Genomic DNA, 27,498 nt, shown 5'->3' on the forward strand with positions numbered 1-27,498 from the left:
TGTGACGCTACTCCGAGGAATGTCTTGACAAACAGAACTTGTTGTTATTTTTCGTTTATTTGTATTATTATAATACTGCAAATTTGTAACGTCGAATTTCATTGGATAATCGCAACGTTTAATGTATGTAAATATAAACGGCTATATAGTAATTTTCGTTTTCCCTTTTAGATTAATTTTGACTGAAAAGAAATACTGAAATGAGAACGGTTTTCTTTGTCATTTCTTCATCTACATTTCACTGAGATGATATAAAATGTGAAATAAGAAATACATGATTGTATATTTCAATAAAGAAAATAGATCATTTTGTGATTTGTTTGCGTTTTCACACGCTACTATTGTGAGAATAGTTTTTACCGAATTAACAGAATGATAGAAATATTCCTAAAACGTTGTAACTTTCTTGTGTTAAAATAAAGAAATTAAAGCAGTTTAACAATTCAACCTTATTCCTCGACACATTTTTTGTCGCACAATACGAAAGAAGTTTTATATCACGGCATCTAAATTAATTTACTGACAGAACGTAGGCATATTTTCTGTTTTTCATCAGTTCCTTGTTTCTTTTGTTTTAATGTCATAACTGTTTCTTTATTGTAAAATGAGAGGAAAAAGGAGACATTGATGCATTTTTACGACAATTAAGACAAACCTACCTCGCCATAAATCAGCGATACATTGCATAATCATACATAGAATTAGACAAAGTTAAATGGGTTTTGGCCCTGAAATCATGATAAAATCAAAGATAAATAAGATAAAGAAGCATTATTACCAGAGTTCGGTCTCGGTTTCCTTGAGATTAGACATGTATTTTTATCAACCGAAAGTGTTACATAACACCAGGATGAGAACATGACTCCGCTTTCGTTGTGATACAGCATGAAAAGTAATCAAATGTATCGATTGCCTGGAGACAGTTCTTGATACGAAACAAGTGTAAGCCGTTTGCCTGATCTCAGCTAATACTCTTAACAATTGTAAGCAACCGTGGAATTACTGCGTGTCATCTCCAGATAAATTTTATTGGGGTTTATGAACGAGGAAATCAGACCCGAGAGGAAACTGTTGGAACAAAACTTGTTGATTTTCGTATCGTTGAATTAATATGAATTTCTTTATTTGGATTATCTTTAAATAAAAATTCGTAGACTTTGCGTAGAAATTCATATATTTAATGAATACACTTGTGCATGTAAATTGCAACTGCTTAGTACACTGAATGGGAAGTATCCTCCTTTAGCTATTTTAATCTTAAAAACGGAAACTGTTTAAAAGAGTTATTGATTTTTGTTGAACTATTGAATTGGTACAATATTTATTCATAAAATGCTCTAATAGAAGACATTCAGATCAAAATTTTGAATGTTTAACCAATTGATAACAATTATTATCATTTGTCAAGTATAATTTTCTAGTATTAAAAAATAAAAAAAAACAACAAAAAGAAGAAATAAAACGAACTGTTAAAAGAAAAATAGTTGACTTTTTTCTTATTCTTAAAGCAATTCGATTTTCCGTTGTATGTAAACATAGTTCTTAGAATATGCTTATAAATTTATTCTTATTCCTACGTACTTATTAGATTATAAACAAAATGTTTTATAGAAATTTAAAAAAAATATATTAAAATCCTCATTTTTAAACCATTGAGAACAGAAAATAAATAAGGGGTTAATTCATACATATCTTATGGTATTTTAAAAGATGTTTTAGATTTGACAGTTTCTGTAAGGCCATGGTAGTTTGTTAAACAAAGGGCAACAACATTTATGAAATTCCAGGTCAATGAAGACCAAGTGAACATGTAGCCAGATCATAAATGTAAAATTATTCATTAAACCATAAATTTTTAGAGACACAGAAGATAATTACATCAGATAAACCGGTTTTGCAATTCAAATACGAGACTCATTTGAATAGATGACACGTATCACACAATGCATGTGGTAACCATTATGAATGAAGAAAATTAAGATCTTCAATGTATTTCTATGTAACCACCTACGATCGTTATAAAACAGGTCACAGACAAAAAATGAACACAGTGCATTTTCTGATCATTGGAAGTTAAATATGTAATATTAAAGTCGCTCACAATTGCCTCAAGAATAAAACCTATTGAAAACACAGCATAACTTAAAGTGTACCTAACTTGTACCAATCCAAAAAATAAAATAAAATTTATAAAGTATACATTTTAAAATACTCTGAGTAAATATTCTAAATATGATAGCTTCTTGAAATCATGACCTCATAAATTGATGCATTAACTGTTGGGTAAAAGACGTAGGAAGATTCGATTACTGTAACAGTATCAGTTGTGATGTACTACAAGTTTCACAACCATGGGGAATTTCTTTTTTTTTTTCTTTTCTTTTCCCTTTTTTTAATAAAAAATACAATATCATACCAATACCGTAAGCTTCAATGATGCCCAAAAAGAAATTATATCAAAAATGTTTCGAGTGTTAGTGGTTTTGTTTTATATTTCCGCATGTTTACATATATAATTTAATAACATATATTGAAGTAAGCGAAAACCGAAGATATTATATTCTCGTTTATCAAGTCAGACATAAAAATAATCCATAATATTATTTATATATAAGACACAAACATCTTCTAATTCAATTTCTGTTCTATTTTTGAAAGCAAAAGAAGAAATTATTATGACCTACCGATATATAATTGTGTTCCAATGAGGGTTATTTTTCTCTTACGAAAACTACATGTATTTATCTTAGTTTTGCAAATATCGAGATCAATTTTAGAGGACAAACCTGTCTTATAATGTGAGTTTAATTGAGCATCTTATGGAACGTATACATGTACCTACATCGACATATATTCAGTGATAAATATCATTTTTTATAAATTATGGAATTTCTGAGAGTTTAACATTGAAATTAATTCGAAGGCTCAACACAGTTGCATTATGGATGGTAAAAAGTAAAAATCAAATTCTGTTTTGCACCAACGTGTTGTTGTTAGTTTTTTGTAGTAAATGTAGTAAAGGTTTTTAAGTATCAAATTACTTTTTATTTCTTGAACAATCTATAAAAAAGGCCATACACCTTGCAATATCTCTTGATTATATGTCACAACAGAGACAATCAACACAGAATTCAAAGAAAATTACTAACAGATCAAGTGCGGAAATGTAAATGTATCTTAATTTGACCATTCTGACATCCCCGATGATTTTGTGAATATATTATTATCATAATAAGTATTATTATCATCAGCATCATCATCATCATTATTATTATTATTTTATAATTATTGTTATTATTATTATTATTATTATTATTATTATTATTATTATTATCATCATCATCATCATCATCATCATCGTCGTCATCAAATCGGATCAAATCATTGAAGTTATTTCTCTCAGTGCACCATTCATGAAACTAAAACAAGGTATACATGTATTTACAGCGATACATTTGTAAAAACAGTATTACAAATCCAGTCAGTTGCTGAGTACAATCACAATATATGAATAATTAAGTGAACCATCTATCTTTCCGATCAATGTGAATATGCGTTATTTTAAACATATAATATCAACAATCAAGTTTAAATGATGATATTTGCCTTAATGTGATTGCATAACAATATTGTTTGAAATCGATTGAAACACACGAACATAGACGTTGTTAAATAAATAATTAGAAAATGAGACTTTTATTACATTAATAAATACATAGTCAATTAAAGATGCTTTATTTTGTTAATCCTATACTCTATATACTTATTTTACTTATAACAATCGTTGTTGTAATATACACTGTAAACAACAATATACACGTGTAATTACTTTGTACTTTAAGCAAAACAAGTTGCTCACTGGATATACGGGATAATATAGACTGAATGGCATACATAATCCTAGTCTATAAATTAAATGGCACTTTTTTTATTGACGACAGGTACAAAAAAACCTCAAAAAGTTGAAGACTGTTTTAATTGATAAGGGAGCAAAAAGATGCGCGTAAAGAATATGACGTCATACGTTCAATAGCTACGCGAACGCTGCGAAAACAATTTTTTTTTTCAAATTATATATAGTAATCATTTCGGTGTAACTTAAAACTATTTTGTCAGATTAATGATATTTGAACCGAGAATATGCCGAGAAGAACAAAACGCAATGGTTTTTTTTATTTCTTTATATGTTTGGGCAAGCTTATTAATAAATAATCGTCTACGGTGCAGAAAAAAGATTATTTTTCGTTTGCGTTTCGTTCTTCTTGGTAATATCATACTATAAAAAGTGTTAAGGCAATCAAACTTAGAAAAACACATTTGCATTATTATTATAACCCTAAGTAATATTTCCTTCACCTCTATTATACAATTGGAATATATTGTTAAAAAAGAATCACAATAGAAACTTAAAAGGTTGCCCAGCACTGTTGCAGGCTCGATTGAACCCCACTTGTAGATACATTATCCATTTTCCTTCTATTGTTTTTGTCAACTTCAGAAATGTGTTTACTGGAATATATCTTGACAATTTATTGGTTCTTAGAAATGACCTTACAAAACCAATACAAAATACAATGAAAAACACATCACTTTACTTTACGATAATAACAACGAGTAGCAAGTCAATTAGGTTTTGTCTTGGAATGACTATAAAAGAGTCTGGGGCTAATAAACGTATATAAGAAGATAAATTACACAACAGGGGAAGAAAGAAAACTACGTGACGAAGGAAGAATAAATGAACAGATGAATTGAAAGGCGCGAAATACATGATGTAGTTATTGTAGCCCATGAAATTTCTTTAATGAATTTGTCCATCTTCCATTCTTTTGACTGTTCATTTCGACTCCGTAAAACGGTATTGCACGACCGTACTGTCATTTACGATAATACCAACACAGCGAAAGATGCGCTAAATGTCAGCCTTACAGTAAATGCACGTCAATGTAAAAATATCCTTTTCCACTATAAACACTTCTTAATTTGGGTATGTGGTAAATAAAATTTTACATTCATGCAGATTCTATACTAAATTCATTAAAGAAAAACAAAACAATTATTATTCCCGCCAGACGCTCGCATAATATAGTTTTATTGAACTCGTTCAGTAGATTATGTATTGAACCTATATACTCATTCAATATCTTCTATACAATTTTAAGTTAGTTAGTCAATAACATAGCGTCTGGTCAGACAACACAGATGTACTGACTGGTCTAGTGCCGAATATAAATGAGCCGCGTCACGACAAAACCAACATAGTGCGTTTGCGACCAGCATGGATCCAGACCAGCCTGCGCATCCGTGCAGTCTGATCAGGATCCATGCTGTTCGCTATCAGTTTCTCTACTTGTAATAGGGTTTGTAAGCGAACAGCATGGATCCTGATCAGACTGTGCGGATGCGCAGACTGGTCTGGATCCATGCTGGTCGCAAACGCATTATGTTGGTTTTGTTATGACACGGCTCATTAATAAGTAAAAAATTGTGATTTTCTTAAGATTGTTTCCATAACATAATATTCTTTATGATATCGTGCTCTGTTTTTGTGTTTGTTTTTTTTTGTTGAATTGTTAAAGTATGATTGCTTTAATAAATAGTTGTGTTTGATTTTAGTTTATGCTGTTTATTTAGTTTATTTGTTTTATAACAAGATAAGTAACAAACTTGAAAAGAGTATTAATACGGGTACAAACTAGATAACAGGTTATATGTATTTAAGATTTGTTGTAAATGTTTTTCAGCAAGGATTTAGTAAATAATGAAAAGGTCTAATTTATTTAAGAAACATTTGCATTCTAAATGATATAATCATATATTGTGATGATAATTACATCTCTATCTTGAATTTTGCTGTAGCCTTTCCTCCATGGGCTTATTACATGTAGCCTTATTGGATTGAAATAAAATATCCGTAAATCTGTGTGTCATACATGTGCACTGTCTTATTAACTATCGTTTTGACTTTCACTTTTCACTCTTACCGATATTTTGATATAATTATACTTTTACGTCTTCTTTAAACATATTGCTCCTTCATTCATTTTGACATATTGCATTCGATTTAGTTTATTTTACGAAAACGCTATGATATATATGATATATCAGTAAATAATTCATTTTACATCTGACAGAAAACCTATTTTTATGAACATTTTATTACTTTTTATCCTGAACGATGTTGATTTACGCAAAAAAAGTAACATTGCGATAAATCGCACGAAGTCTACTATATTTGCTGAGAAAAACATCAACATCTTCATCAAAGTTTATTGTTTAGATACAATTATTTTATATTGTTAAGCAAGTTGTTAGAATGAATAACCGATTTAAGCAATGTAAAGGAGGCCAGAAATATAAGTGTAATGCTGTAATAGTAATTCTAAAACGTGATACACGTTGAAGGGTCGATCGATTGCTTTGTTTAGTTATTTTATTTTAATCAATTTATTTATTCTTTATGTATTTATTTGTTTTGTCATTAAATAATTTGCAATCGCTATTTCTCTTTCAACTATTATATACATACATATTTGGTTTTGCCGTAACGGTTGTTAAACTAGCAAAAAACGACTATTTATAGTAACAAACGTATTAGATGTATTTTCACAGGCGTTAAATGAAACTCCTTTTCTTATAAAGCCTATTAAAGTAAATTGAAAAATATTATAAACATATTCACCCCAAACACAATAGCCTTTTTTTGTTTTTGACATTTCATTAAATATTCAGTTGCTAAAAATGTATGTTTTCCTATTATCAAGATAACCTTTTTAATGATTATTTTTTTCTAAATCAATGCAATATGACATCTTTAGTTGTATTTTCGTTTATTGTTTCTGTGGATAAATATAGTATACCAAATGTCACGTTTACCTTGTTAATGAGATCGGAAAACAATACAAAATCAATAAAAATGTGTGTATGAAAATAGTTGTAAAACTGCAACATGTGTGCCTACAGACCAAAATACGCTTTAACAATAAGTGAAAAAAAATCATATTGATTTTCTTCTACGGAAGCATTTGAATTTCAAATCCAGAAATTACCTATTGTGCAAACTGACGGGATACGTTACGCCTATAGCCAGAAAATTTGCGTCAATGTGAAAATATATGAGCCGTGTCATGACAAAACCAACATAGTGCGTTTGCGACCAGCATGGATCCAGACCAGCATGCGCATCCGCGCAGTCTGATCAGGATCCATGCTGTTCGCTATCAGTTTCTTTACTTGTTATAGGGTCTGTAAGCGAACAGCATGGATCCTGATCAGACTGCGCGGATGCGCAGGCTGGTCTGGATCCATGCTGGTCGCAAACACATTATGTTGGTTTTGTCGTGACGCGGCTCAATTATTACTATTGTATGAAATTTCTACATTTTCGTCAGATTGACTGTTTGCGCTGTACGCTTTTCTTTTGTTCATTTAAATTTTCAATTTTTATAAACTTTTTTTGCCGTATTGAACACTTTCATAAGGAGAAGATAAAGTCGCTTTGAAAAAGCTTCTGAGAAAAGACAACGAACAACCACAATTGCTTTCACTGACTTTATAAGTTCAGCAACATACTTTGAACAAAATTGATTCATATAAATCAAAAAACAAAATCCGAATGAAGTTTATAGTTTTCCATTCAGATTCAGCTTCAATATATTGTGCAATTCAAAATCATCGGACTGCGAAGCCATAGAGCACGGATATAATGTTCCCTCCATTAGTGTAAGTGTCGTTTTTATTTCATTCCCATGGTAGATCAGTTGAGGAAGGGCGACCGTCATTATTTACATTGATATTCCGCGATGTAAAATAGTCATCGATTTTGCGGAGGCTTTGTTTGCAGTGAAAATAAACTTGTAAATGAGTCGGTGTACTTGTCAATGATAAATCATGGTATAGTGTAATCAGGCGTCTGGGCGATCTTTCCTCCCGGCTTTTCAATAATCTGCAAAGTTTTGTTAACATTTTTTTTTGTATTGGTATTCGCAAGTCAGTTCAGCCATTTGTTATATTTTTTTATTGAAAACTTGATAACTTCTTCAACTTTAATCTTAGTTCAAAACGGAAGCAGTTTCTTTAAAGAGACATTTGTTAAATGAATTTTATTATTATTATACATTCAACTAGTTGTTTCGTATAAAAAATTCCTGGTACAGTTAATAGATGGAAGTTAATCTGCACAGTTTGAATGTGTTTCGAAATTGTAATTGTTTCTTTTTTTTTCTCATTTACAAAGTTACAACAATTAAAGCAACGACAAGTTCATTATTTACATAAAAGAAAAAAGTAATATAATTGATTTCTTATTGTTTGTTTTTAGACTTTTTGTGTCACTTGTTATCATTGAATGAAGATAATGATAAAATTGATAATTAACTTTTAGATCATCAGAGGTTGATCTTTCTTTTATTATCATCTTTCTGCGGGCTTCCTTTTCCTCTTTTACTTTCCGACTTTCGTCGTTATTTTACTACAAATCCACTTAACACTTAAAATATCTAAGATGACCTAATACCTGCAATGTTTCAATGTGGATAATTATAATTACTCGTAATTTTTTTTTTGTAAATTTCAAAAATATTTACGTACTTAATACCGGACACTGGACCACGATCAGGCGGCACGTAGGTGACGGCTAATGTTAGTCTATACTTGACGCATGTACGGAATCTGTATAGTCGCAGTTATGCTAATAGTTAACGCAACAACTGTGCCCTCATCACCATTATGAAATAATGATCTCTTCTTAAATATTATCAACACTCCAATGAAAAGCATGTGCGTCCATGTTTAATATACTGAAGATGAAATATGCAAAAAAATCGAAAAGTTGCGTTTTGATAAAAGCATAATTTTAATACCCATCTCTTTGATGTTACAAATTCTTTAACACCCATTTCAAAAACTTTCAATTCATTAGGTCCAAAATTATCATTTACTTTTACAAGTAATATTTACGTCGAAATGTGAGTTTACATTAATATGTTTTACATAATAAATGGAGGAGGATATTGTACTCTATGTTTTAAGTTCGCTGACATATCTCAAAGCCGAAGACAGATTTGCTTCAGTCAACGACTTGATGTAGAAGTCTTTACATGAAACCATGCAAAAAATAAAAAAATGTTAATGCACTGATATTTTAATTGAGCATACAACCTTATTTATTTTCTTATGTTCATGTAATGTTCCTTAAAGTTGAATGTCCAACTGTTGTCAATGTTACCATGGTATAATGTACACATCATTTTGCTTTCCGAAAAAGTTTAAAGAAGCATGCTGATTTTCATGAAAATTTTGAATATATATTTAAAACTAAAATATTGTGAGGTGAATAAAGAAAGTAATGTACACATTCCAAAATGGTACCTTTAATCCACGCAAATTACAAAACAGATGTCACAGATGCAAAAATATCTCTTACTGTGTGAGTCACGCAGTAGAAATATGGTGATGAATACTAAAAATCATTCATTAATCACACCTTATATGTAAATTATTACTTAAATCTTGAATATTTTAATTTTTCATAAAACTCTATATACATTTCTCAAGTTTTTATTTTGGGCTGATCTGCAGGCATGCAGCTTAAAAGTAAACAAGACTATCAAGCAGTATGCAGATGGTTAGAGATATTCAATTGTATTTTATAGCAGAAAGAGACTGTAATATGAATATAATAAGATATGAACGTATAAATATGGTATGAAATTAATAAATTAATATACATGTGGAATAATTTGTTAACTTGTAAATCCTATATTAGGATCTCAAACACTAACCTTATGTTCATGTATAAGTTTCTTAGAAGTATATTAATGAGGTTTTATTGTTCAAGTTGCTTTAGTAAATCAAGTGTTATACGGAAAAGAAAAAATAATCCAAACGTTTATTAAATATAAAATCTTGTCTAAATGGAAGAATGCAAAACCTCTTTGGTACAGTTAAATAAGTTTGCGAAGATTTTACGAAACAACACACATGTTATATGTGGTTGTTAATATTAACTTAACAAATATGGAAGTTGTCGACTACAAGTACAAAATCGACAAAACTAACCTCTTAAATTAGAGATAAAAACAACAATCTTATAGTTTATTTGCTCGTCGTTGAATGGCCAATATAATAGGATTTATAATTGCAACGCGGCACAGATAAGGCTTGTGTAGGGTAATAAAGTGTAATAATTTTGTTAATTCCCCTATAGAATATTACTATAACAATCATATGACTTACTATAGTTATTATAAAAATAATTAATTATAAACGTTTACTAGGTTATTAAAATTAATGATGTATGTATCAGTATGATCTAAGGAATAGTATGATCAGTTGAACATATGTTTAAACAAATAATTGAGCCGCGTCACGACCAAACCAACATAATGGGTTTGCGACCAGCATGGATCCATACCAGCCTGCGCTGCCGCTTAGTCTGATCATGATCCATGCTGTTCGCTATCAGTTTCTCTACTTGTAATACGGTTGGTAAGCGAACAGCATGGATCCTGACCAGACTGCGCGGAGGCGCAGGCTGGTCTGGGTTCATTCTGGTCGCAAACGCATTATGTTGGTTTTGTCGTGACGCGGCTCATATGTCAATAGTATCAATAGTATGACAGATATATGTTAATTTAATACAAAACTTTACATGACAAGCATGGACCTTCGAAATTGCAGTTTATTTTCTTAATTATCTTATTGCTTTCGTGTAAATTTGTGAATTCAACTATTCTTTAGAAATCTTGCATAATTATGTACGGTTTCGCAGCATGCATTATATTGATAGTACTATTTCTAAGTATATCTTCATACTTCGGATTCGCAATGAATCGATCAACTGAAATAGTTTTCACATTTTAGTATAAACAACTTGGTATCAAAGTTAAATTCATAAATTGAGTTCTTCATCACACTTTATACTTATTTTACGAGGCGTCTTTAAACAGTTCTAAACAAATACGACCCAGTTTGAGAAATTATTTACTTTTTAATATGATTAGTAATGTAAAAAAGAACCACGTTGTACTGCACAAATGAAAATTTTACTTTTGTCTAAAAAAAAGATACTATCTTAAAATAACTATTAAATACCAATTTAACACTATTGTATCTTAATTTACTTTTCGGTCTTATAGCCTTTATCAAAGTATCACAAATTGTATACTTTTAACATAGGATTTATAATATTTCAAAATGTGGATCATATCTTGAGTATTCCTTAATGTAACACGGCTTGCTTATGACATTTTGTTCCCCCGTGATTTCAAGTTACACTGCTATAACGTATTACTGGTTCTTCGGAGTGATTGCCAGCATCCTGTAAATATAATATTTCACCATATCTTTCACCGCATAACAGTGTTGTATAAAACATGACGTCATTGGCCTTTAAAATAATCACGATTACTGTTCGGAAGACGATACGTTACACAAGACATGACAATATCTTTGACAACCGTAACAAAGTGGGGGAAAGACGATGCTATAACAGCATTATATTTGTCTCTCTTAGGAGTTTTTAATTTGTGTCGTATTAAGCAGTCGATATACGTACTGGACATTCTGAATCTTTCTACGTAGTCAAACGAAAATGAAGATGTGAAGATTATTTTTTTAGAAATCATAAACAGTACTGATTTTCCTTATTGTTTTACATGAAATTCTTTTAATATTTAAACAAATAAAAAGCACCTGTCCTACTAAAGAGTTGCGCCTACAACGGCATCAAAGGGGGAAATAATGAATCTTTTATTAACAACGTGTGCACGTGATAGTATTACGTGGTCACGCGATAACTATTACGTGCACAGCCGATAGCTTTTAAAATACATGTAATAGGCATCGCGTGCGCAATAGTAAACGCCCCCCCCCACACACACACCCACCCCCGTGCCACCGTATGCTTCTGTATCGGCCATGTTTATTACATATATACAAGTTTTTACAGCTTTCATTTTAGCGACAATTTAATAATGCCACATGAAAATATACATAAATAAATTTTCTAAACATCTTGGTACATGTAATATTAATAAAAAAAAATTCACACAAAAAAACAACAACAAGAAGAAAAACAAGCTTTTGTTATTTTGTATTTACATAAGTATTTTGCCAAATCATTCATTTATTCCAATTTAAGATTAAGTCCTGTAGGTTTGTAGAATACATTTTCTTTCCTTATCTTCGCCGTTGATCTAAATCCCCTGATCGCCGCTTTAAATCTCGAAAACAACCATGCTTAATGTAGATCATGAGTACTATCACCATCTTTCGCACATTATTCTCGCACTTCCTGATCCGATCATCTGATCATCTTCTTTTTGTTTTTTTCATACCGCTCTGATTTTTGTAAGTAACAGATTATAAAATCTTACCACTCCCATGAAAAGTTCAGCGTAAACCAAAATTGATTCACTTTTAATTTAAAACGGTTACAACGCGAGGAAAGAAAATCTTGAAATTCAAAACATTTAGGAAAATTGTGATGTATTAAATTGGATAAATGAAAAAAAAAATCATTCTAATAAATGTTATACAAAGACTCGACAAATGTGTGTGTAATATATAACTTTATGCATAGTAAGTGGAAAATTAGGAATTTAGTTGGTAATATTGTTTTTGTTGTTGTTGATTTTTGTGTGTTAAATTACCTAAGATTTATAATAATTACATGCACATTAAACATTTTTCTGTTATTACATAAACATTAAAGCACGAAGCAGACGATCACTGGAGACAATACGACAGTACGATGGCGAAGCACGACATTTCGATAGTGATAGTCCATTGTACTGTCGTACTGTCACTGTCGTACAGTCACATTAACAAACAAAAAAAACAAACAACTTATCTTATTTTTTGTGGAGCAATGATAATCTATACGTTGCTACATGCATGATCATATAATAATTTTATAAATATACTATTTTTTCCTGACTTACAGCTGCGATTGAGAATTGAATGAGATGTCGCAAGAAAATTAATGTCTGCAATCATTTTTAAAGAAGAAAATGCACTTTAATGATAATACAAACAATATCAAAATATCAATGATTGCATTGAATGAATTTCGTTTAATATGTGTATGATACAGCAAAATTTACAAAGTCTGCCTCAAGGAAACATTTATTTAAAGCAATTTAACTATGTTTAAAGAAATACACAGGCGTAATGGCATCGATTTGTAATGCGCGCTGATGTTAAAAAGGCATAAAAGAAGAGAAAATCATTACATATATGAATACTTTCGCTGTACATAACTTAGAAACAGCTGTCGGTGGTTTTATTGTAATTGATGGGGACTATCAGATCAATCTAATCGACAAATCTCCAAGAATGATAACACATTAAACAGATTCATGTTCCTTGTAATGTGAATAATCATAAATAGCCAGTAGCAGTTTAAAGAGTTTTATAACAAAATAAATAATTAAGTAAATAAATAAATAAATAAATAAATAAATAAATAAATAAATAAATAAATAAATAAATAAATAAATAAATAAATAAATAAATAAATAAATAAATAAATAAATAAATAAATATAATAAATGAATAAATAAATAAATAAATGAATAAATAAATAAATAAATAAATAAATAAATAAATAAATAAAATAAATAAATAAATAAATAATATAAATAAATGAATAATTATTCGGGAATAGGTAGAGCAGTTAAACTTTTATTGAATAAGTTTTTTTCTTTTCTTTTATTTAAAGCTACATGCTCCCGTTTGAATAAACTTATATACTTAAGAAACAAATATTTATGACAAATTCTACACATCATCAGTTAAATGTGATGGAACGCTAATCGTGTTTAACATCAGACTTGATCTTTATCATAATATTACAACCCCGTTTCTAACGGTAAAATAGTGCGTTTTGCATATTTTGATGATTTAAATGTCATTCATTGAGAATAGCTAGTGTCTAAGTCTAGCTCAGTCAATTTATTTGTCCACTTGACGATCCATGAAATATCATGTCAAATTGTCGTACAAATTATCACACTTTTGTAGGATTGTGCTACGTAAAGGATGGATACATTTATCTAGCAGAAATAAAAATTTAACTATATTCTATATTTCAATGTAGAATAAAACATAAACAGTATTAGTAAAACACATGCTATTGTAATATTAAAACCCCATTTTTTGTGGTATAAATCTAGGTTGAATCTTATTATATTACCCTTATCTTGTTGATTATAGTATAAGATCAATATATTCTTCATTGCTACGAAGCCTTTCATATAAGATCTAATTAAAAGAGGATTTAATATTGTACTGAAATATCTTGACATTGGAGAGGACAAATAGGCACAGAATGTGACATATGTCACAGATCGATTTATGACATTCAACAATAAGTGAAAACAAGATTGTTATACATGTATAATCTACAACCTGTGTCATTATAATTGGTAGTGTCTTGTTACAAAGAACTGAATAGATTACCCCCTGCTTTGATTAAGGATGAGGTATGGGAAAAATGATATAAGTATATCTATTTCCGTTATGAAACGACGGATGTAAGATCATGAAAAAAGATTTGATCATTATTTTGTTCAACGTTTAATTCCAGATGATGTCTTGATGTGACACAAATGGCTGCTTCAACGAGTAAAGCCAGGGAAGATGGCATTACGGTAGTGCAGAGCAAATCCGCAGACGACGAAGTTGTAGAAAATGGCGGAATTAGTCCTCAGCTCTCTGTTAAGACGGATGACGATGCTTGCTCAGAAATAATACGCATTGAAAACGAGGCTAAGGACGAAGATGAAAACACAGCGATTGGTCGGATTGTTAAAACAATACAGGTGCGTTCATTTTTTTGCTCGGATGTTTGTTTTTTCTTTGATGCTCTTTTAAAAGGATTAAGTCGTATAAAGCTGTAATGTTGGTAAGTCTGTGTGTTTGTAACATATGTGTTTCTACCTTGACGGAAACCACACTGAAGTATCTGAATTGAAAGATTTATGTATGTTTATGTTTGATAAACATGTGGTACATGCGCCGTATTTATCTGTAAATGAACTTAGAATGACAATTGATTATTATGTTAGAAAGTATTTATATGTGCTCTTATATAGTTCATAAAGGTTACATAAAAGTGAGGAAGAAAAATGTACAACATATTATTGCATTACAAGAAATGATACATTTCAAAAATTGTCCGAGTGATTTATTTAACATTTAATTTGTTACATACACAAATGTTCTAATAGTAATTAACACTAGAAAGGAAAGATGGCAAATATGTTAATCTAAATTCAGGAATAGTATGTTTCTAGCCCTACGTATATACTCGGTCAAGAACATATTTCAATACATTACACCAGTGTAAGCTTTCAACACAATCTGGCTAAAATAGATATCTATTTATTACATGCTTTTCGGTGGTTTATAGAAATATATCAGTGATATAAAACTGGTAATTTCACTGTTTGAAACAATGAAATTACCACTTTGGTAATTTCACTGTTTTGAATTTAAGCCCCTTACGTTGTTTCAGTGAAATACCAGCGTGCACAGTACTGGGTACCAGCCTAATGACGTGACGTCGTAAATGACGTCACGTTGTATTATTATTTGGCGCGCTTTTCATTCCGTATTAGGTTAAATGTCTTTTTAAAACGTTTCTTTGCATGTAATAAAAAGAAAATTTGTTTAGTTTAGTGTATGATTGAAATATATTTCACCTTGTGAACACTAAAAGTTCATATTTCACTCGTGGCTGCGCCACTCGTGAAATATTCCTTTTGGTGCTCACTCGGTGAAATATATTCCGATCTTACACTGAACTAAACAAATATCCTCTATATATTATCCTTTAACCTAACACCACCAGAAAGATATTGAGCCGGTTCATTAATGATAATTGACAGCATTAATGTTCACGTGGATCTTAGCAACAACATAAACCGATAATTAAGTTTAAACACTACGTGGTTTGTTAGTATCAAAATATGCAATGTCAACATTTTCCTTTCATTGTAAAATTTTATATGGCAAACAACAAATTTACATCTGAAAAAAATGAATGAAATAAGGTGAAATAAATGTAGAATTAATGTCAACCTAAATGCATCTTTAATCATGACATATACATTTTCATGTAAGACATATAGCTTTTTAAACCAAATCCAATGAAGCCATTTCAAATGTCATTTCACAAGTCGAGAAGAACTTCAAACATTTGCGCCCGTAGGAGAAACCGTATAACGGGTTACGGCTATTAATGTCTCCTTATCCCATAAAATGCGGATAAGTAACGCGGTAATTTTATGGTAATGACGTCTTAAATCATACCGGTTCGTTAACATTCACAAAGGTATTGTACGCAAGCAATCGCACCATTTGGTTTTATGACCCATTGAGCTTAATGCTTTATGCACATTTGCGATTTGTTTATTTACAAGCTATTCATGTATTTATTTTCGTATTATTTCGGCTTAAGATGAAAGAATACATTAATAACATCAATCATGATATGCTCTTTTCAGAACAGACTATTTTGTTTGTAGCAATATATAATAAATACATAAATAAATGTCTCAGTTTTGCGTGTATATTCTAAAAGCTAATAAACAGCTGTCACAAATAATATAGATTTGTATCGTTCAAATGAAAGAATATAACGCAGTTACAAAGTTGTTAGTGCAATCTTTTCATCATATAGACAAAGCTGAAACAAAAACACAAAGTAACAAAACCTTCTAGAAGGTGATAATTATAATGTAAAAGCTTTTGTCTATTTTCCTACGACTTTATTTTCTTTCTTTAAAGTCTTAAAGCAGCACGCCTCCAGATTCATGCTAATTTTCATGAAAATTTGAAAATGTATTTAACAGTATAATATTGTAAAGTTACCAAAAGAATGCAATTTACACATTACCAATGGCACTTACAACCTATGTAAATCACTATAAAGAGGTCAAAATATGCAAAAATAGCCCTTACTGCGTTAGTAATGCAGTAGAAGTGTAGTTATACATACTGAAAAATTCGGTCATTAATCGTATATAACATGTAAATTTTTACTAGAATTTTGAATCTTTATACCTTTCCTAAAATCTTAGTGCCTCTTTCTCAGGTTTGATTTTATCGAAATATTTTTGCTCATCTGGAGGCGTGCAGCTTTAACAAAGTAAAAAAAAATGTTTTATAAATTATCTGGGTTTACAATCTGTCCAGAGTGAGAGCATTCTTCCATTTAATACAATGTAATTTATTATTTTCATACCATCAACTTACCAGACCACTAGCACTAAGTCTTTTTGCCTATTGCGTGGCCATTTAATCCAGCCTATTTTCTATAATTAACTCACGTTAAAGTAAGAAATGGCTTAGTTATATAGGTAACAGCTTCTAAACAAAAGGATTGTGGATTCGAGCCCCACTTGTGTCATGACCATGTTTTTCTCAAAAGTGTGCCAACAGTGCTGATTAGTTCTAGGAAGCGATGGCGGGATTATGTTAACTTTCTAAACAATCTTATGTAAATAAATAACGTTTAGACTAAAACTAATTTAGCACGTCGAGAAAAGAGCATTTTGTCTGATCTGACCTAAATTGATGTAAATTGCTTTATATTAGATTACTCTCAGACTAAGGATGGTAAAGGTCATATTTAATAGCAAGATCTCTATTTACAGAAAATCAAATCGGGGGAAATAAAAATAGTAGGCCAACTAAATGACGTATTGCGCGGTTTTCATCTTAGTTGGTCTTGCGTTGCTATGCGCTGTTGGGGGCTGCGTTCCGTAAACGGTACTCCCCCTCTTTGATCTAAATGATAACATTTCAAGCCCCGCGGTTTTTTCGCTAATACGTGATAAATCAGAACAACTAATTCTACAAGTTTCAATCTTAGTTTTAAATTTAGTTTTAATTTTTCTGTTGATTCGAAAAGCATTATGCTAAATACATGTACACAATTATACTGACAAACAAACATACAGTATGCCGTAAAAAAGGAAGTGATAAAATGATGTATTTTGCGAAAATAAAACAAAAACAAAAAAAAAAACGTTTTATTGACATATTCATTCAGTTTCAATTTTAGTAGACTGTATTGCCTTGAATAATACCAAACAGAAGCATTCTCAGAGACATTAACAGGAAACCAGTCCCGTCGTGTTTTAGACTTACAGGCAAAACAACATGATTGACTTTTCAATTTAGTGTGTTTACGGGGATTTTACTATCGGCGCAAATGTGATAAAATTGATTTAAAGACGTCTGCTATCATATGTTAAAGATGATAAATCTAACTATAGACTTACATCCCGGTCCCATAGGGCTATTTACTTGTAAGAATTCAGACGGAGTTTCTGAACATTTCCTTCTCAAGTGAACACATGTGTATACACAATATAACCCTCAAGATGATATAATGTGCTCTTAAGAAACAATGCTTTTTATTATAAAATTTACAGCAAGTCATATTAAAAATTTAGGTAATGTCGTATTGTGCCAGAAAATCTGACACCATGTATCTTATTTATATATAGACAGGACTGGTACGCTCGTAATGGTTTATCCTACTGTTTTGGACATTAATTAATTTCATCCCAATTAAACGATGTATAAACTTTTATTAAGCAAATGACATCAATTAAAGAAAAAATCAAATTTTAGCATTAACATAGTGAACACGTATCACATTATCTATAACAAAATCAACAGTTTAATCATACATAATTCCATATTCAAGTCATCAGACCCGTTACCAAATCGAACCAAAATACAATAAAAACACTTGTGAACTCGCTTTACTATCAAAGTATTTCAAGCCGAGCAGCACAATCCAAATTTTCCAAACAGAACAATTATAAAACTTTAAAATATATTTTAAATTTCTTCAAAACAAAGCTGTTTCCTTGTTTCTAAAAGTAAACTAGCGCATAGAAAATTCAGATGTTTTATTATAGTCCAATGCAACACCAACGCGCTTTGGTCCGTGCGAAACCAATTCCCTTTTAGGTGGAGACAGCGCAATCTGCCGCCAGACTTACCTTTGTTTTTATAGATGAAACGTCTTTACGCATGATTTAATTTCAGCCTGGTTACACGATATTAAATTTTGGTAACTTACAGACGGTTGCTTAGTCCATTAATTGTAAACGGAGATAACAACACATTGTCTTTCCATTCGAAGGAAAATGTGAATCAAAAATGTTTTGCAACAAAGCAAGAAAATTCAAATCGGTACTTTGGTTTTTTTGACGACTCGATTAGAAAATCGTGTCGTTAAGCAGTAAGTCATGCGTTTTGTTCAAAATCATATAAGAGTGCAAAGCATGAGTGAATATAACAAATTAGAGTCCTTGATAAATGAAGTATTAACTCAAAATAAACATGTTTTTGTTGTTGTTGTTTTGTGTTTTAAGTTTTATTTATTCTGAGTCCGTTAAATATAGTAACATCTTAACAAAGAAAATGAAATGGCGTCAAATTAACCTTTTCAAAATTCAAATGTTGCCAATACTTCATACAACTAATTGTTTGCTTTTGTTTGTTCTATTAATCCTATTTCACTCAATAAAGAAGACCGTCAGCATTTCACTTGGCGTTAGACTTTCTCTAAAACGTATTTTAAATATCTGCTAAAAGAATATGAATAAATGAAGATAATATTATAACATTTACTCAAACTCTTCTTATTTGTTTATATGTCTATAAAAGTATAAAAACATCTTTATGCAGATCAGGGGTAGCAATTTTGAGGAACGCTTCTATATTGATCTCTTTCTCTACTGCCTCATCTCGTATAAAAGAAATTTTAATATCATATTTGCGTGTTACATAGTGTAGATTGTCTTCTGAAAACGTCAATGTTTCCTCTTGGGAAACAATAATATGTGTGTTTGTGATATGTATGTAAATACATATATCGCTCTAAAAGAATTGTTCATGTATAATTTGAATTTTCAGCATCGACATATGTTTTATATATATTATTTGGGAACAAAGATAATCTCAATGATTATAATAAGTGTGCAGAAATCTATACAAAATTTGCAAGTGTGTGCTCCTGCCATAGTCAAACTATCTTTCTTTGCTCATTAATTCTTTTAACAAAAGTTTTCCAAAACCGACGAAGGACCTGGGCTCAGGGAATATCAAAGTCTGTTCCAGTGTCCAGATCGTAACTTGAATTATATGAATGGTGACATGTTGTTGCGATATGTATAAAGTAAAAAGGCAATTATCGACCAAGTTTACCTTTGAAACATGAAAAAATAAATGATATTATCGACCCCTACATTTATAAAGAATGTTTAATGATTCAATATACAATTAAAGTTCAACGATGTTGCTTAATAGAATTATGTGTATTGTGCATGATTGAATCACGATTAATTCTCGCATCAACAATTAAATCGGTTCAATATCAATCAAATAATCTACCACAGCTGTTTCATTCAAACAAATGTGTAGTCTATGGTTAATAATACAATCTTGCTAAACATCATTTTTATATCATATGCGCGTCCTGTCTAATAACATGTAAATCATGTTTATTTTCATTTGGTTCAACACAAGGATTTTGTCTGAACAAAAGTGAATTACACCCCTGAAACAGATGAATTCTAACTAGAACACAAGCTCAAACAGTGAGAAAATGGGGGAAATATTTGTCATCTCTTTGCATAGTTTCGGTACATCTTTATGCAAACGAAGCTATTTGAATTGTAAATATTTTTACATTTGAATATGACATTTTAGTTGCGATATTCTTTTTTCTCTGAGAGAATAATTATTGCTGGGAATCAATGTGTGTGTGTTTCAAGTGAGATAAAAGCTACAATAACAGCAGGAAAGAACTGAGAAAACCAGAAATAATCAGATTCAAATTTCTGATGTTTCCAAAAATCAGATTTGGATTGAACACAAATTACTTGAAATATCTTGTTCTAAATCCTATTATTATATGCGATATATTAATATATAGGATCTTGTATTTAACCCTTGTTATATTTTCGTGGTTGCCACATATAATACCTACATAATTTGTATGGTACATGTATTACATATATTCTTTTATAATAGTCAATTCATTTTACAAAATTTAAAATTAATTTGTCAATTTGCATGCTCACAAAAAGGTAATGGACAGTATATGTGAAGAGATTGTTAACGGTCTACTTCCCGTATTATTGAGAACTAAAATGACATTATGCTTATGTTTATACGCCGTAAATAATTGTAATGCATCTAGTTGTTCGTCCATTTGTGAGCAATTTCGTATACACACTTTTTTTGAAAACGGATGGAAAGGAATTTGAACTAATAGGCAGAAAAATTAATAACCATTCTGAGACTATGTGCAGAGCACATGTTTGATCATTTAAAGTACCTCACAAAATGTAAAGGTCACACATAGCCATAATGTATAAAAAAAAGATAAATTTCAAAATTCCGTATCCTCGTTTTACTATTGGACATACTTATTGATATCACTTTTGCAATATATTTCAAAATATTGACGTTGGTAATGGTGCTTGACTAACAGTCAAATAACAATTGATAATGAATAATGATAAGATGGAATTTGAAATATTTGTAATATTTATAAAGACTGCTCCATTCATTTTATCAGTTGATCATTAACTCTACTTAATGAAAGATATCCGTGCTTTAACATGAGTTAATGATCTTTTTTGAGAAGCATATAATAATATTGAAAACAATTATAGCAAAATGAACAGTTTCTTAATTCACCATTAATATTTTGATGGGCGTAGTGTCACATTTAAGTATTTGGTAGACTTATCCTGTATCAGAGAAATAGGATTGATTTTTCATTCGGGGAATTATTTGTTCAATACAAACAAGATTAATATGATACGAAGATGTCTGCAATGTTATTGCAACGACAGTAACGTTTTTCACAGACAACAGACAGCTTTATTATATAAAGTCATTAGCCAGCACAAAGTCAAACGGTTAACTGTGCCTCCCCGGCAGAATGGTTATCGTCGCATAAGTCTTTATGTGACATTGTTGATGGCTGTTATGAAACATAAAGTGAACTTGTTCTTAATGAGCTGATACATAAAGACAGTGTTGTCTACAAAAGATTAATACTTGATATGATAAATAGAGTTGTAAAAACATTAAAATACAACGACAAAAGGGGAGGCGGAAAGAAAAGGTAACAACAACAGCAACAGTATGACTTTATATGTTATGGCAATAATCTCATTACATAAGGGACGGCCTACTTATTGTCAAAACATATCATTATGATGCTTTAAAATCTAAAAATGCTCATATTTATATGTATCCATCTCATGATTATTCTTGCAGGTTATCAAAGCATGGGCTTCCGGTCGATTACGGGGAACGCGGCCTTTACCACAGCGACCGGACTCGTTTCTCGAGCGTGTGGCTATGGGCGGAAATAATGAATCTAGGTCACATACTCCAGAAAGAAGAACGAGAAAAATATCGGACATAAAGTAAGAAAATTTAGTTCGTAATATCGTTGAAGAAATATCGGATGACATGAAACCTTTAAAATAAAGAAAACACGCAAAAATCCTATAAACAAAATATACTTTGTAAGCATTTAAACAATATATAAATCAAGAGCACTGTATTGCTGTAACTCAAGAGTTTGTATAAACAGATAGATGTCAAAAGCCGTGCAAAGTTGTCTCATTGAAATCTGAGTGTTTCTTATTTTTTTTATCTATTTATCTATTTTTTACTAAGGGATCATTTATTTTAGGATTGTGTACCACTAAAGCCGGTGCTAGGAGTTTGAGAGATATTGCTCATTACAATCCTAATCTTTCATAAATAGACAAAAATTGCCAACTTTATGTTTTGGAGGGATCTCCCCTTTCAAGATGTTTTGGCCGTGATTATTATTTAAAAGTTTGTTTACGTGTTGCTTACCTTGTATTTAGACACATAGACATAATATCATACTTCGTGACATCAGATTAATGATAAGCAACAATGTAATTTATTAAACAGTCAGTACATATCTTAAAAGACACAACATTTGTATTATATTTAAAGTAAAGAGATCTTCTTGCCCTGATGTAATGACCTTTTTTCTTGAAACGATTTTCCATTTTCCCAAGACGTAAGATTTATTTCACTCTCGATTTATAACGGCGCTGCGAAAATGGTAAATTTCACATGAGGAATAGAAAACTCTCATCAATTTTGTCTGGCAAAAGACCACACAATCAGGAATAATATCTTTCTCAGTCAAGTAAGACGTCAATACAATTTTAGGAATTATCTAGTAAGCGGTAACAGTTCAATATTGTCTGAACAATATATATTTAGTGACTCTTCTATCATAAAGTATTTTGTCTTGGACATTCTGGACTATTTCCATAACCAAAACCATCCAAAAATGACAGTATGTCACAAAAATTTCTAAGAAGTAATTAATAGAAAAATTAAATAGTTTTGCAGTCACTTTGGTTAAATGCTTTATAATACCTTACGTGAATACAATTTATATGAAAATCTCGTGTATAACTTGTGAATGGCCTAAATTAGAAAATTCATTTAACTTAAGACATTTTTGACAAGTAAATTATTCTTATTAATAAGCAGGAGTGCAGCTAAAATGTTAAAAATTATACGGAGACGTGTTTGATAGCCTCTTTCATAATATGATTTTAAATAACCACCCTTATTCGTTCATAATTTAAATATACAATTGCTTTAAATGAAATGCATGCATATAGACACACACAGATCTGCGGATGTTTCAAATTTCAAAATTGTACCAGTTCATTTTAAATGTTGAATTCTGCTTAAGCCGGTGCTAGGGGCATGGACGGTAGTATGCATTTTACAGTACCGTCCATGAACAGACTCAATCAAACCGAGCCTGCAACATTTTCAAGTGTTGTGTTGGACTTTCTTTAGGGATTCTTGCTTTCTCTATTTCAATACCACTTTTTCCTAATAGTAACATTATCAAATTGACCCTTAAACTGCTTCATACTGAATATTGTTTGTTCCACCTATTTGCGATTGTTAATTAATTTCAAAAATCTTGTTTCAGGTACTGGAAAGGTTTTGTCGTCGATCCCTCGGACACATTCTACTACCGTTGGTTACTGTTTGTGTCATGCGCAGTGATGTATAATGTACTGTTTATAATTGCTCGTAGTGTGTTTATTGAACTACAAGATAGTTATGTCGCTTTGTGGCTTACGTTGGACTACCTTGGTGATGTAATGTACATAATGGACATGTTTGTGTCCTCTAGAACAGGTTAGTATCCGATGAAAAATGCTTTTCGTTTTCAAAAAATATACAAAACAACAAAATCTCTAAAGAACACCTAAAACGGCAAAATTGAAAATAATGCAGGCTCGGTTTGATTGTATGGAACGTCTGTTATCATTAGTCAATCCTAACGTTTATATTATCCATATACACAGCTGCTGCAAGTTAATTTTTTTATTTCATATTGATTTTTTTACATGTTAAGAAAAAAATTGAAAGTTTGATAAATTCTTTAATAGAGGTTATATCTATCTATTGTGTGCTAGCACCGGTCAATTGTCATATTTAACCGTTATATTATTGTATGAATAAACATGAATCAAGTATAATACAATATTATTTATTATTTATGTTAACAATCCATAGTTAATTAATAAGACAAGGCGTGGTTAATGTGCTATAAGTAACACACTTTTGTCACATAAAAGTGAAATAAAACCTGAAGTATCCGTATCATTTACGTATATTTCGTCTGACACATTTTGCATCTTTTTTAACATAAACAGCCACGATGTGAGATTTAAAATGATCTAAATGTTTAGTTAGTATATAAGGTTTTGACAAACAAAGTATCAAGTGACTGAATTATATTAACAGACCTGTTAAAAATGAGAATAAACATGAAAAAGGCAAGCCTTGCATTTCTGATAATATTTACATATTTATGACAAAACAGTTGTTTTGTTATTGACTGTTTTGTCATGGTGAAAATGTTTGGCAAAATTACCGTCTGCAAGAATTTCATACCGTAGCGTTTGATGACCTTCACGAATTTATCTTTTGTCTAAAGAAATGATGTAAACAATAAACATAACTTTTGAATATTGGAAAGTGATTAATCTGATAAGATATCAATTATGTTACGATGATACAACACAGAATATCAATGGGAAAACATCACAAACAAAAGTGTTACATTAGCAGAGACCTCCATCTATTATTCTGAGAAACATGTCGAGTTGATGAATGACTTACGCTGACTTGCAATGTTAATAAAAGAGAAGATGTTTCCTATTCTTTCTCCATGATAGATTATAAACTATCTGCCGACGCCTGGTGTGTTTTTTATTTGCTTTCTTTGGAATATCAAGTAGTGACGATGTTGTTTTTGCCACTGTATATATATAGGCGGCCACCGTTTATCAGAAAATGGAATGTTATTGATAAGTGTTTGTGTAAGCCCCGGAAAAAAACTGAAACACGTACTAACATCATTAATTATGTTTCAAAACTTAAAACTAGCGCCACATTTAAATAGTCCTATTACAAGTAGTTATTATTACAATATAGCAAAAGAATAGCTTTCCAATATAACTGTAATATTTTGTGGGAGTGTTTGTTTACTTCATGTTCTTGTTTTCTTGTCGTTGTCTGCTACTTTGCAATAACAGTAAGTTTTACTATATTTCAGGTTATTTAGAGGAGGGGCTACTTGTGACAAACCCACAGAAGTTGAGGAAAAACTACATAAAAAGTACCAACTTTAAAATGGACATTATCAGTATACTTCCAACTGATGTATTGTATATAATTACTGGATTAGGCGTGCCAGAACTTCGTTTTAACCGTATATTTAAGTTTGGAAGATTGTTCGAATTTTTTGACCGGACGGCGACCCGGACAAGTTTCACAAACTTATTTAGAATAATGAACCTTGTTTTGTATATATTAATAATCATCCATTGGAATGCATGCATTTATTTTGCAATATCTCATGCAATAGGTTTCGGAACAGACAAATGGGTGTATCCGAATTCATCGCTACCAGAAAATAGACCTTTGACCCGGAAGTATATTTACAGTTTCTATTGGTCAACCTTGACATTAACTACTATAGGTGAAACACCGCAGCCAGAAAGAGACATTGAATACCTCTTTGTTGTTGTAGACTTTCTTATTGGAGTGCTCATTTTTGCTACGATTGTTGGTAATGTTGGTTCAATGATAACAAATATGAACGCAACACGAGCCGAGTTCCAGCAGAAAATGGATGGTGTTAAGCAATATATGGACTTTAGGAAAGTTTCCAAAGAGTTGGAGCAGAGGGTGATAAAGTGGTTTGATTATCTGTGGATAAATAAACAGTCCTTAAACGAGGAAGAAGTGCTGTGCGCTCTCCCAGACAAGCTTAAAGCTGAGATAGCGATACATGTGCACTTAGAAACGCTAAAAAGAGTGGCCTTATTCCAAGACTGTGAGCCGGGATTATTAGTGGAACTGGTGCTGAAATTAAAGTTACAAGTTTTCAGTCCGATGGACTACATATGTCGTAAAGGTGATATTGGTAAAGAAATGTACATTGTTAAACGCGGACAGCTTGGTGTTGTCTCCGACGACGGAAAAACAACTTTTGCTACTCTAAGTGAAGGCAGTGTGTTTGGTGAAATAAGTATTTTAAATATTGCAGGCAATAAAAATGGTAATAGGCGTACTGCTAATATTAGAAGCGTTGGTTACTCAGACTTGTTTTGTCTATCAAAAGACGATCTTTGGGAAGTTTTAAATCAATACCCCGATGCTAAGAAAATCCTTATTGATAAAGGAAAGAAAATTCTAAGAAAGGACAATTTGCTTGATGAAGATCTCATGGAAAGAATGGAACAACAGGAAGAGTCGACTGAACAAAAACTTGAACGTATTGAAAACAGTTTAGACACACTTCAGACTCGATTTGCCAGACTTTTGGCTGACTTTAACTCAACTCAACAAAAACTCAAACAACGAATAACGCGCGTTGAGAAAACTCTTCCCAAAGATGCAGATGCGATTTCGAATACGTCATATTTAGACACGTGAGAAAAACAATATTCCATGAATTGAATTGAGTTATATTTGAAAATTTAAGGGAATAACTGCATAACTGCATAAAAAAGTTTGAGAAATAAGAAGTATGGTACATTGACTTCATTGAATTCATTTGTAATGAAAGCAATAATATTGTCTTAAGATCTTGATCTGAATACGAGTTTGTTCGAAGAAGAAATACGAAAGATCAGATACTAACGGGAAAAAGCCTTGTAAAGATAGTTTCATTGGAAGACATTTTCAAATGGGAGGTCCACATATAAGGCAGGATGCTAGATTCTGATAAGGACAATGCCGATGAGAATGTCGCTGAAATATTATTTTAATCAGCGATTGATATTAGATATTTACAATTTGTGTTTGATAAACGATTATTTAATAATTGTAATTTGTAAAAATGAAAAGTTAACCTCC

General features: G+C 31.0%; 1 protein-coding gene across 1 annotated transcript in view; it reads left to right on the plus strand.

Annotated features, from left to right (window-relative positions):
- The window catches only part of LOC132720134 (cyclic nucleotide-gated cation channel alpha-3-like), a 67,663-nt gene extending 40,557 nt beyond the window's left edge, over positions 1–27,106 (plus strand). The window contains exons 2-5 of the mRNA XM_060704163.1: positions 14,591–14,825; positions 22,324–22,475; positions 24,053–24,264; positions 25,691–27,106. Coding sequence (XP_060560146.1) covers positions 14,613–14,825; positions 22,324–22,475; positions 24,053–24,264; positions 25,691–27,075 — 1,962 coding nt within the window. The 5' untranslated portion in view covers positions 14,591–14,612 and the 3' untranslated portion in view covers positions 27,076–27,106. The remainder of the gene's footprint in view (positions 1–14,590; positions 14,826–22,323; positions 22,476–24,052; positions 24,265–25,690) is intronic.
- Positions 27,107–27,498: the final 392 nt, after the last annotated feature.

This window comes from Ruditapes philippinarum, unplaced genomic scaffold (assembly GCF_026571515.1).
Source record: "Ruditapes philippinarum isolate M1 unplaced genomic scaffold, ASM2657151v2 ctg1871_1_1_1_1, whole genome shotgun sequence".
Classification (NCBI taxonomy): domain Eukaryota; kingdom Metazoa; phylum Mollusca; class Bivalvia; order Venerida; family Veneridae; genus Ruditapes; species Ruditapes philippinarum.